The sequence below is a fragment of the Poecilia latipinna genome, unplaced genomic scaffold (genome assembly GCF_001443285.1).
Source record: "Poecilia latipinna isolate Pla-1442-1.1 unplaced genomic scaffold, P_latipinna-1.0 Scaffold3489, whole genome shotgun sequence".
NCBI classification, from domain to species: Eukaryota; Metazoa; Chordata; class Actinopteri; order Cyprinodontiformes; family Poeciliidae; genus Poecilia; species Poecilia latipinna.
In genome coordinates this window covers 1-12,641 of record NW_015116105.1, presented here as the reverse complement: position 1 = coordinate 12,641, position 12,641 = coordinate 1, and the positions used below count along the sequence as shown (strand labels likewise).

General features: G+C 38.5%; 1 protein-coding gene and 1 long non-coding RNA gene across 4 annotated transcripts; one reads left to right on the top strand and one right to left on the bottom strand.

Moving 5' to 3' along the window:
• Positions 1 to 4,134: 4,134 nt before the first annotated feature.
• On the bottom strand, positions 4,135 to 11,964 carry LOC106941084 (urea transporter 1-like). Of its 3 annotated transcripts, XM_015024025.1 has the most exons (10): positions 11,812 to 11,963; positions 10,115 to 10,218; positions 9,820 to 10,009; positions 9,510 to 9,638; positions 8,111 to 8,240; positions 7,952 to 8,017; positions 7,718 to 7,865; positions 6,680 to 6,814; positions 6,549 to 6,598; positions 4,135 to 6,443 (listed from the first exon to the last, which is right to left on the bottom strand). In XM_015024025.1, exons 2-10 carry the CDS (start codon positions 10,215 to 10,217, stop codon positions 6,234 to 6,236), a joined length of 1,161 nt encoding a protein of 386 aa, XP_014879511.1. In that variant the 5' UTR covers position 10,218; positions 11,812 to 11,963; the 3' UTR covers positions 4,135 to 6,233. The 3 variants fall into 3 exon arrangements, with proteins under 3 accessions (XP_014879511.1, XP_014879513.1, XP_014879512.1); XM_015024027.1 differs by lacking the exon at positions 6,680 to 6,814 and having other exon boundaries at positions 11,812 to 11,964; XM_015024026.1 differs by lacking the exon at positions 11,812 to 11,963 and having other exon boundaries at positions 10,115 to 11,804.
• Positions 8,213 to 9,888, top strand: LOC106941085 (uncharacterized). Its single transcript, XR_001423256.1, has 3 exons — positions 8,213 to 8,454; positions 8,882 to 9,643; positions 9,799 to 9,888. It is a non-coding gene; the product is annotated as an uncharacterized LOC106941085 (long non-coding RNA).
• Positions 11,965 to 12,641: the final 677 nt, after the last annotated feature.

Genomic DNA, 12,641 nt, shown 5'->3' with positions numbered 1-12,641 from the left:
CATCGCAGTACTACATTGCCTTTTGTTAGATGTTTTGCTTTGCAAAAATAATGCATACTTGCACCCTTTTCACGTTTTGTCACATCATCACAACCACAATCAAGTACAGCGTAGTTTTAAAGTATGCAGGTATGATTTTCAATATTTTTTTATAACGTGAAAACGATGTGTATTTATAATATGCAGGGCTATATTTGCTTAGATATCCCTTTAAACACCAAGTGCAACCAGCTGCAGTGAGAACTAATTAAATTAGTTCATAGAGTTTGTGTATAATTTCAGCAGAAGATATTCATAAACAAACAGCAAGATGAAGACAGAGAAATGCACGAGACATCTCAGGGATAAGCATGAAGCAGGTTAGGTTGTTAAAACTTTCAAACTTTAAACAATCCATCGTGGACTGTTTAAAGAATATGAGCCATATACAAGACAGCCAAGACATAGTCGGCATCTAAGACGAGTAAAACCACCATCAGAGAAACCACTAAGAGGCTCATGATAACTGTGGAAAGCTGGAGAGATTGACTGGATCAATCTGGTGGGAGGATCTGTTCATGCCTCATGAGGAAAAATATTAAAAAGCAAGTCACTATTGAAAAAATATCTCCTTTGTAGTTCATCACATTCCTCATTGAGGTGACAAGTTACTTATGGCATATAGCAGGGCTTGTTAATGGCTGTTAGCAGGTTCTTTCTGTCCAAATTTAAGCAATTTTCCAAAGAATCACTCTTTTCTCTGGACATCTGAAGTTGGTCAAAGTATATACCCTGAAAAGGAGAATAAATACTTTTGCAAGACATTGCATAAGTAATCAAACTACAAACCAAAAACATACACAATCAATCCAATATGACACCAGATCATTACTTCTGCATTTTTTATTTATTTATTTATTTTTATATATTCTTGGAAAATCTAGAGTATTTCTAGTATTTTGCCCACCATTTATGACAAGCAGAAAAATACAAGAAAAAAAGTGTAAGAGATAAAGCAATATTTTTTTTATTTTTTATAATAAAAATGATTGCTAGACACACAATATTTGTGAAAGGCTCCATGGGTTAAAATTGATAAAGTAGAAAAAAAATAAAAAATAAAAGCATATGCTAGACAAACTACTGAAGCATAACATCAGGACATAGCATTCATTTTAAGCCAGGTGTACAGCAGTAATTGTAAAAAAAAGGCATAATACAACAACAATCCTCATGAAACTTTTATTTTATGAAATATGTTAGAAAAGTCTTGAATGTCCTCATTCAGACCGCATCTAATATTATCCCTCGGACTTCGTGACACACAAAGAAAAAGAAAAGAACAATTGAATTCTAATGTTAGAATGTTCCAGTGACCAACAATGAAAGGCTATTTTCTGCACCTCAAATTAGCTGTTGAAGTTTGCAGGTGAGTGTAGAAAGCAATGGATCATGCAGGGGTTTATATAAATGCACCGCCTACGAGAGCCAGCCAAAAAAAAAAAAAAAATGGTGCTGCTGGATGAAAATGAAGGCAATGCAATGCACACGGGCCACTTGACAACAGGCAGCTGTGGGAGTAAAAAGCCAGTCTGATGTTATGTAACCCAATGTGTTAAAAAAAAGCCGGCCTGCGATGCCACTGTGGACATTTTGTGATGTATGAAATTTTGAGATACTGACAAGTTTGATGCCGTCTGATTTAAATGCTTTCCAGACGTGCTAATGGGTAGATTTTGAAGATAAGAAGACATATGTGTCGATTTTAGTTCAAGTTGAAGCAGCAAAAAAAATAAATAAATAAAAAAATGGCAGAAACAGAGCCTAAATGTATCTCCTGCTGGTGGAGGGTAAAATGAGAAGATATTAATACTGTCAGGGAGAAAGAGGAGCAGATGGGCATGTCAGCACAATTAATAAAATCTCATCAATCACAGGACTTGGTGGAACATTCGATATCTTACGGGATAACTTTCACAGATGCACTTAACTGAATATTAGCGGCTTATATAAGTGGGGCTTTACAACTAAGGAAAGCTGAGCACAATGGACAAAAACATTACAAAATGTCAAGATTTGGAGGAGTAAAAAATTGAGACCCTGATGAATCGTCTCAAAATGTCTCATCCAATTTGTGACATTTAACAAGGACATTTTGTTAAAGGGGAAAAAAAAAAAAAAAAAAAAAAAAAAGCTGCGATAATCCTTTTGCATAAGTGTTCATACCTTGTTATCAGATCTCGTCCAGGACAGCTTGAAAACACTGGTTGTTAGTGTGACAGTTTTCCAGTACAAATTTTGCAAATTCTCCAATCTCCGGAGACTTATTTCTGTCGTGAATTTTTAACCAGTACTTGAGAAATTATCAACTTCAGTAATGGCATTGCTGTTAATATTTTCACCTCTCGTTAACGACTTGCTACGTTGCCACGGTTTACATGAAACGCTATGGATTCTTTGTGTACTTGTCCTGACTGTTACCTTTGCACAGTGAAATTTTGATTCCTTTGTAGCCGGTCTGCAAAACAATGGATTCAGTTAAAGAATCAAATCTCAAGAAAATCCTTCATAATTGTTGCTAGGTGTTGAGACTACCCACGAAGACTCAACACTGGAACTGAATCAAAATGACCTTATGGCCAACTAGGTTGCATTATTTTAGTATTTTTTTTTTTTTTACAGATTTGTTAGTTTTTTTGTTGAATATTATATGTTACGTGTTGTAATGAAAATGGAAAAAGTTCTGAAGTTACACATGTCATTTTATTATTTTTTGTGTGTTGACTTGTCATATCACAAAACATGTTATTGGGGTCTCACCACCTTGTTTTTATTTTTATTTTTGAACCATTTAACACAAAAAGCTCTAACCCACGGAAGTGTTTGTATCTCTAGCAAGGTTTCTTGTTTCAGACACCTCTGTACTTCAGTGTTAGTCTTTTTTCATGCCCATTCAATTTAGTTTGACTGGAGAGAGTCGGACCTAACACAGAACCCTGAGGGGCTCCATAATTCATTGTGGTAGAAAATAAAGAGGTCTTATTTACCTCCATAATTTGGAATCTGTCTGATAAATAGGAATTTTACTCTTGCTCTTCCATTCATTGACACATGGGAAAAATATACAAAAGTGTGATCATAGTGGTAGCTTTAGCTTAAGTAAAAATTGCAATTCAACTAATTCATAGAGTATAGAACATTTTACTATGAATATGAAATTGCCAGCAGATGAAGGTCACACATTGCTAAAATGCAGCATCTACCTTATTGCCATTTTCCTTCCATTGAAGTCTGCCGTTTCTATTTGAGGCAACGCTACACACACTACAGGATTACGACACACACTCTACCATAGTCATGGATCGGAGCGGCACAGTCCCAGGGAGCGTACATTTATGGCAATACTTCCTCCTCCGTAGAAGCTTCCTCCAATGGAAGATGGAGTTTCCTGGGGATTCTCCTGTCGTCTTACAGGAAGCAGCAGACAAATTTGGTTTGAACATGATCACCCCGGAGCGTCATGCGCCAGATACCAGCTCTTGGATACTATTCACAGATCGAGCAGGATGGAGTGAATCACAACAGGCGACATTCATTCTCCCAGCCCACAGGAACAGTTTGGCTGCATTTGGCCTGTTTTTTTTTTTTCTCTCTCTTATTTTTCTCCTTCCTTTTAACACATTCACACAATCTCGCTCTCTCTCTCGCTCGCTCTCTCGCAGAAACACAAAGTGTCCTGTCAGTCTCACAGGAATGAACACCATTTAAAGCATCAAGCAGGAGTGACACTGTAATTGTTGGTTGGCGTGAAGGCTGACATGCATCCTGTTCTCATCATGTTTGCTGTTCTCACACATTTGGTTTTCGCAGCACCGACAGGCTCCGATCCCTTTGTTTTGTTGGAGCTTCCACTTTCTTGTAGCAGAGAACATACAGTAGCTGTAATGTTTCTGATGGCATCTGATCTGCATAAATTAAAACATGATTCAGTAAATCACTTTGACAATTTTGTGACACATAAAAAATACGTTTACATAAAAAATACTTATCAGACAAATTGCATCAAGTAGTATTTATTTTATTGTCAACTAAACTCAAGAACACCTATCAGATTGCTTTGATCACGTTTCCAGACTGAATTAGTATTTATTTTTAACCTGAACTGTGACAAATATACAGCAGATAAATTAAGTATTAAACACATCACAATTTTTCAAGGTAAATATATTTCTAAAGTTGCTCTTGGCAGAAAATGTCTACCAGGTGTGGGTAACAAGCCGAATAATCCATACATAGAAAGAAACCAAAACAAAAAAGTTCAGGAATTAAGTTATGTGTGATAATGTGAAATGACATATGGAAGAAGTATTGAAGATGCTTTCTGATATTTATTAATTACTTTGGTAATGACCTCTTGAGGATCTCTCCTGTTTGGAGAAATTACTCGCATGCATTGCTCAGGTGTCATTTTGTCCCATTCTTCCACATTATCTTTAAACCTGGAAGCTTCTGTCTCTTCTATGAACTCTGATGTTTAGTTCTTTCCAGAGATTTTCAACAGGATTCAAGTCAGGTGACTGGCTGGTCCAATCAAGCTGCTTTATTTTATTTCTCCGAGGCCAGACGAGAGCTTTCTTGGCTCTGACTCTGGAATCATTGTCTAGCAGAAATGTGAACACCCGTTTCATGTTCATCATTCTGGTACATGTTGTTGAAATTGAAAAAAAAACAAAAACAAAACAAAAAACAAAACAAAAACCTACGTGTTTCTGAAACGGCAAAAAAAAAAGTATTTCTCTGTCTTTACCCCTGATACCGACTGGACAGCTAGAGATCAACCAATAAGAAAAAAGACGGATTCAATGTTACATGTGACCCTGACAGAAAGTAAAAACTGTTTTGCTCTCTAACGTTAAAATGCATTTTTTTTTTATATTCACAAACTCTATGAGGAACCATCAGATCTTGTAGCTGCTAACATGTGAAAGACTTTATAGATGAGGAAAGTTCATCCCTCATCCCTGCAGCTTCTGTCACCCCTTGTTGCTATGTCTTATGGGACTAGCGAGTGCTTCCTGCAAGGGATTCGGAGGGGGGGAGAAAAAAAAAAGTGATTCACCCTGCTGTGAGCACACAGCACGGGCACAGAGTATGTGACACCAACCTCATCCCACATCATTCTGCTCCCAACCCTCACCCTGCCCTTCAAAGGGCAGCAGATGAATCAACATAGTTTAAAACAACACAAAGAGAAACAACATATACTGTACGAGACAAGAAGAAGAAGAAGAAGAAAACAATCTCAACTCCACCCCCCCTCTTCCCCCCCGTCATGTCTCACACCTTCTCTCCCCTCTTCCTCCCCCCAGTCTGCATCTCCCACACATTTCTGTAAGTGTGACTGGCTCAGATTTTTTTTTTTTCACTCTGGCCAGACTTCAGCGCACCAGATGCACAGACAGACAGCCAAATGGCGGCACAGACATATTAAGATGCACAGGCAAACATCGACCCAGACAGAGCTCCTGGTGTGCTGCCTGTCATCTTCTTTTCAAAACCACTGAAATCTTTTCGCTCTGCTTGAAAGGGGCGAGACTGGCTGTTATCATCCGAGAGACGAAAAGAAGACGGATAACGGATGAAGGGAAAGACAAAAAGACAAGCAACACAACAGGTTCATAAAAAGTGGTTGAACCGAGGAGAAATGATTAAAAAATAAGAGGACAGATTGGAATGCAGTGATGGATTATGGCTGGCAGAGAGAGAGAGGGTTTTGGAGGGGGAACAATTTGGAAAATATCCCGCAGCTTACTGTCTGCGTTGATGAAAGACTCTGCTGAATATTAAATCTTCCACAAACTCCCACCAAAACTGGGCTATGATGAGCAGAAGAAGGCTCACATCCCGTCTCCGTGTGGGAGCCCTAAATGATTTCACACATGGTAGAAACTACTTTATGTTCTTCCTGACAACAACTCGCAACTAAAAGTGCAGGTACATATTTCCATCTTCCTGATTTTCCATCCGGTGTGGCTTTCTTGTTTTTGTGGTTCTGGGTCGCCTCCTGCAGGGCGCGAGATGTACTGCGTTGTGAGCAAAACATATTTCAATCAGAAAACACTCATTTTTATGTAACTGATCCGGTTATATAAGCAGAAAACATGAACATCACAGCAGCCACATTCAAACTGATGCAAAACGACATCTCTCTTACAGACCCATTGCAACTGCTTTTCACATTTCCAGCTGAGAATTCATCCCTCCATCCTCTCCAGAGTCCGTTCTCCCTTGCAGCTGCTCAGAGCCTTTTCTGACGTCCTTAATTGCCTCAGGTAGTGCTGGTTTTCCTCAGGGCAGGAGACGGCGGACAGTGGCGGCCTGCAGATGGCCGGGTTCTCCGAGGAAAGTAGGAGGAAGATGAGAGTCGACAGGCAAAAAGGCCACGTGCAGACCGGTAACGCGAGCTGATAGGGGACGGTAGAAGTGGGAGAACATGACACATTGTCTTAGAGACACCTGCAGACGAGGTCTATGATTAGCCTCCAAAAGTAAGAAACTTTCGAACTTACCACGGACATTAGTTTTGACGTCGCTGAAGTCACGTAGGCACAGAAAAGTGCTAAAAAAGACATCAACACACCTTTCATTATGCAGTTTTCTACTTCTGACGAAGAATAATGAACTTAGTTTTCAGTCTTACCACATATTAGAGATAATATGTGTGTCTGCCATGTTAAACCATAAAAGACCCCTCCGATGGCAATGCAGGACAGCGCACTGTTATATCCCCAAAGTCCTGAGTAGACGTCCTCGAGAGGTGCAGCTAATGCAAGTCCTGCACCAAATTTCAAAGAACCTTGAACAAGTGGTCAAATCAGGTGCAGCCAAATGCTTCACAGCATTTTGTTGGGATTTTACGTGACGGCTTAACAAAAACAATGCATGTTGACCCTTTTAAAGCTGCTCTGGTCAGACAAAGGAACTTTTGTTGGGTTACATGCAAAAGGCCATGCATGGGGTAAACATTGTGGTCATAGCATCATGCTGTCAGGATGCTTTTCTTCAGCGCAGGGTGAAATGGATGGAGCTAAATGCAAGGCAACAATGGAAGAGAAATCTGTTACTAAGCAACAACTCCTTTAAAATGGGACAGAGGTTAAGCCTCTAGCTGAACAACAATTTTCAGGTGCTAGAGTTCTCCAGTTAAAGTCCTGACCAAAATCCAGTTCAAGACTTGAACATTAATACTCACAAATGTGTCTTCCTAGGGCCATTCTTAGGCTAGGCTTCAGCTATTTTGCAAAGAGGTATGAGGATAAATGTTAATCCTTATGTACAAAGCTGGTAGAGACAACTAAAAATTGCGACAATAGGTGGTTCTATGGGGTATTGACTCACTGGGACTCAGTGCTTTTCAAGGGTTTATGTGTAACACATTTAGAGAGCCACGCATGCCTTTTCATCCTCATCTACTTTGTTTAGGTCTATCTCTAAAATTCAACTTAACTACAAATAAACTGGAAATGTTCCACTTTTAATACAACAAGAAAAAGTTGAAGTGATATGACAACTTTTGCAAAGCATTTTGTCGTCCATGTAAAGTATGCACAACTTTGGTTACTTTTTTTTACCAAATAAGTATGCAGTCTGCATATTTGTGTTTGAAACAGGTTTTGGCACATTTTAACACATCAAACTTTCCGCCATTCCTTCTGCAAATGACTCGGTGTCTATTTACCAGTGCACAGGCCAGCAGCGGAGCCCAACAAGGCATGCAAACAGATAGCTGGCGAGCATAGCAGCAGGGCCAGAAGGACGAGACACGCCGTCCAGGGACTGTCGCAGCCAAACACCTGGCCAACGCCAACTGGCACCGACAAGAATAGCTGCAAAAAAAAAAAAAAGCGCTGCATATGAGCTGAGTGTCAAAATGTTCTGAAGTGATTTTGATTATGTGCAGGTATTCATCCACCTGTGGTATACTCAGGTTTGCAAGAGAGTCGTTATGGTACAGATGTGCTTTGGGCTGAATTTTCACCTAAAGGCGCAGAAAGTAGTTTCACTTTTTCTTATGATACAAACCACATGAGAAAATTCAAATTGTATGTGTATAGTGAGACTTAATACATGCCTCTGGAAAATACGGGTGAGCGGTTCCTGTTGCTGCGATGTGTAAGCAAGTCAGGATATTGAAAGGCAAAGTGAAAACTGGGAGATCCCATTTGCTCATAATGGAGGACAAAGCACTGGAGACTACAGGGCTGTTAACAGAGAAACAAGTTAAGATGTTAAAGACAGAAAAATTGGAAGCAATTAAAATACTGAATGGTTAACAAGCACTGTCAGTACTGGGACCATGTGTAGTGTTTTAAAAGGCTTAGATTTTACTTGAAGAAGTAAAATTGTGTGCACAAATTTATTGGGGCTATACTGTGATTAAATATTTATATTAGTGAAATTATTCCTGCCACACTTGTGGGCTCCCCGCAGGTCGGCCATAGTTTGTAGGTCTGGATAGTGAGACGACGATGGAAGAAGCGTGGCGAATTATTTCTGTTATTTCTGTGTCGATTTTGCCACGTTTTAGATCATGATACAGCTAAAAAATAATAATAAAAAAAGATTTTATTTTTAAAAGTATTTCAAGTATTTCCAGTGTAACCTTTGCGCCACTGGAATGTTTATTGCTGAAAACCTCAACCTCAGTCTGATCTCACAAAAAGTCAGAATCCGTGTCAAATATCCAGAAGATTATTATTATTATTATTATTATTATTATTTTATTTATTTATTTATTTTTTTACAAAAGCCAAATATTCAGATTTGAGATGGATTGGGATATGATGGTATGACTAAAAAGGCGTTTTTGTCTTGCAAGCCCAGTCAAGCAGTCGGCATTGAGATGGCATCTAATGGTTGCTATGGAGACCTGATTACAGCAAGCATTTCTCACTTTGCTGCTGTTCTCTCACATTGAGCTTTTTTTGTTTTTTGTCAGTCTTATTCTTGACAGCTCAAGCTGACGCCGAGACTTTATGTACGGAAATGTTTAGGTGAGTAACTATTTCCTTCAAAAATATCCTGATTTTTTTTGAAGATCAACAGACAGCATGTCATATTTTAATGTCATATATTTTTGCTTTCCTATTTTAAAATGTGACTGAAAGGAACTGAGCTACAAAGCTGTGCGCCAGGAAAAACTGAAAAGGTTACTGGAAGATATGATCAACTTTAAGAAGAAAGTTACATTAATTTGCCAAAGAATGACACTGGATTTTATTAAAATCTAATATTTCTTGAAGGTTTTTTTTTCCCCTCTTCAATTGTTTTAATTGTTTTTGTGTGAGATTATGCTTCTAAAATAAATGTACATTTTATTTTTACAACATTTCTTGTTTCAAGATGGAACTTTATGTAAAAATCTCAACAACAGAAACAATGTGCGATGTTGTTCCTTCTTTACTTTACCCCACTTTCCATTTCCAATCTGCAGAAAATCTTTATTTTTTTTTTTTTTTTCTTTGACTCACCACAACATGGACATGAACACATTTGGGAACAGAAGCCACCAGTACCAGTTCCCCTTGGAGGAGAATGCAGCCATCAGCATACCAACCAAAGTCCCGTTGTATCCATGAAGCCCAGCAAAAATCGCCTCCCTGAGGTGAGGTGTAAAGACATGAAGCTGACATGAGTACAAAGCAGTTACATGAGAAATAAAATCTCACTGAGTCTGAAGCTAATTAGGGGAGAAACACAATCTTTCTGCAGAATGTCATAAATCTTTATTTTTTTTAATTTCTTGTTGTTGTTGAATAGGACAAAATGACGACGTCTGACCTGTTTAGTCTGAGGAGGAGAGCCGACACAGTGGAGACAAAAGCTCCCAGCAGAGAGTTTAGAGCCCACCAGGGGTTCTGCAGGAACAGGCCAGTCGAAATGAGAAGTCCACTGACAGGGTTACTGACAAACATGACCTGAGCCGTGCCTCGTAAGACACCGTCCAGCAGCTGGATGATCAGAACCTGCCCTGTCAGACAAGAAAGTCAAAACTTCGTTTGATTCAAATATTAAGCAGAGATAAAAAAAAACAATAAAAAAAAAATAAATAAAAATCAGACTGAATACCACCTACTTTTCACCCACTGTCCACACCGTCGCATGTCTCCTGTGAAAAACCTGACAGCTCTGAGGCAGCGACCCGAAGGCTCTGCTGAAAGTTGGTTGCTGGGTCCCATGCTGGCCAGCAGTTAAAGTGACAAATAATACAAACACAGAGCTACAGTAAGTTCCAGTCCATACTTTGCACAATCCCCTTCGAGGCTTTTAATCATAACACTTTCATCTATGCTTAGACTTCCAGAATCTCTGCTTCGGTATCAAGTCTCTAACAGCTTTACTTCCATCTGACCGGCAGCTTTCCTGTCCCTGCTGGTCGAGAAATTGGTCAAAAAAGTTCAGCACAGTATTCCACGTGTTTACTGTGTCTCCTTGTGGCAAACTGTGAATAGGACTCATATGTTTTTCTATTGTCAAAAGTTTTCTTCCCACCATTTTTACCATTATGACCTTATAACTTATTGCTTTTCCCATCAACATATTCTAGTGTCCCTTAAGCTGTGGACCTCTGCTGCTTCTCCAGTTACCATGGGGCTCAAGTCTCCTATAAACATCCAAATAAAATTAGTAATTGGGCTAGCAAAAGTTAAAATGGTTAAAGAAAGGAAGGAATAAGGCATGAGGATAGACAGGCAGATAGATATTCAGCCTTTCTTCAAACTCTCTAATCTGCTCCATGCATCCCACAAATTGCTGACAAATCAACACCTCGGCACACACAAACTAAAGTTGATTCCCCTTTTTGCTCCCTGAGGTAGAAATGACTCCAACAGAGAAGAGAGAGCTGGGATCTGAACCTGTGCCCCCCCCCCCTTCCCACCCCCGTCTGCTGCATTGATTTCCTTCAGTCCCTTCTGTCCTATTTTTGGTTTTTAATTTATCTTTTGATTTATTTTGAAGGAACGATCAAAGCAGTTTTGCGAGGAAGCTTCCCACTGCTACATCCTCAGCCACGGATCTCTGCACAAAAACTTTTCTTTTCTTTTTTTTTTATCATTGTTGCTGTTCGGGGAGCAGTGAACCTCTTGATGTGCAACTCTTTTGTTCTGTGACAAAAAAACATCCAGAGTCAACAAATATAGCAGCTTTTCAACAGAACTCTCTGAACAACAAAACTGAAATATGATAAAACTGCTCTGATCATAAGTCGCTCTGACGGACGCTTATCTAGCAAACAACGTATCAGATAGTTTTACTATTAAATTGAGACTGTAAAGTTATTAGTGTTTGTATATATATGTGTTCAGGTATGTTAAGGAGGATTTCTAGTTATCAGTTTATCGACAGCCACTTGTAAATGACTAAAATAATTACAGAAAGCAGCATTTTTGAGTCAAAATCAGCTCTTATATCCTAACTGAGATGTAGTTTGTGCTCAAAAAGCCTCCAAAATGGGGTTGAAATAAAACATTTCTACAAATGTGTTATTGCAAAGTGTTCAGTTACTTTTTCACACAGATCTTACTGTTTTTAAAGGCTTTTTGTCCCCCTCTCAATAAATGAAATCCTAATGACAATATTTTCATAATGATCTGAAATTTGTTCAAGTTGAACAACTTTTTTAAAAAAATGACTAAATTTGTTCCTACTTCGGAGGGGAAATATTTTTCACAGCACTATAAGCAGTTTGTTATTTGCAACTAAAACTTTGTATCAGGAAAAAGAACATGCGTCTGAGATCTGTGAGTGTCGCGTCATAAACCAGATTCTTACCTTTTCTGTGTTAACGATGCAGATCTTTCACCCGGCAGCTAAATTTGAGATGCTGTGTTGTTGCTTGTTTTCTGTGAGATTCCTGAGAACAAAGCTGGCCCATACTGCAGATGATCAGCTATTAAAAGGATTTCCTGACTAAGCAGTGCAGTGGTTATTGTTTCCACAGTCCTACTGGGAATAAAGATCTGCTCTATGAAGTAAAGTTTTTTTAATTTTTTTTATTAACTGGTCAGTAACCAAGTTTCATGGTAAAGAAGTATAAAAAAGTTTCTAGAAAATGCTGAAAATATTAGAGGGGAAAAAAAATTACTCTTTGGTTTGAGTAAATTTATTCTTTGGAGGAAGAAAGATCCAAACAAGTTGTTTGTTTTACTAGCTCTAAAATTGTTAACACATACATTATGGAGTTAATATTTAGAGTAGCTGCAGGTCAAAGCTTGTTATAATGTGCATGCAATGTGACTTGATTGTTGGTTTGTTTGACTGATGGCGGTGTCAGGCGTACAATTTTAGCATTTTCCCTTTAAATGTTCCACTGATCATTAAGGCATAACTGCAAATTAATAGAACTAACTTGGTTACAAATTATTTTGTTAATCCTAACAACCTAATCACAAAAACTTTAATGGCATTAATTGAGAAAAATGTTATATGTTGTTTTACAGCCTTTGCTTATTTCAGGTTCCCGCTGAATTCAGGTAACATTTTCTTGTGCATTGTTGATTTGGATGTGTGAATGTCTTAGTAAAGGACAAAGAAGACAGCAGACATTTCAGTATGAACAAAGTGGATTGGATAATCATGGGAACAACAAAAGCACACAAGAT

Excerpts from the sequence above, each read along its gene's own strand:
- LOC106941084 (XM_015024025.1), bottom strand. The coding sequence starts at position 10,217 with ATGGGACCCAGCAACCAACTTTCAGCAGAGCCTTCGGGTCGCTGCCTC. Across the intron at positions 10,010-10,114 it reads GTGTGGACAGTGGGTGAAAA|GGCAGGTTCTGATCATCCAG; the intron begins GTAGGTGGTATT and ends CTTGTCTGACAG. Across the intron at positions 8,241-9,509 it reads GTGTTCATGTCCATGTTGTG|CCCTGTAGTCTCCAGTGCTT; the intron begins GTGAGTCAAAGA and ends CTCTGTTAACAG.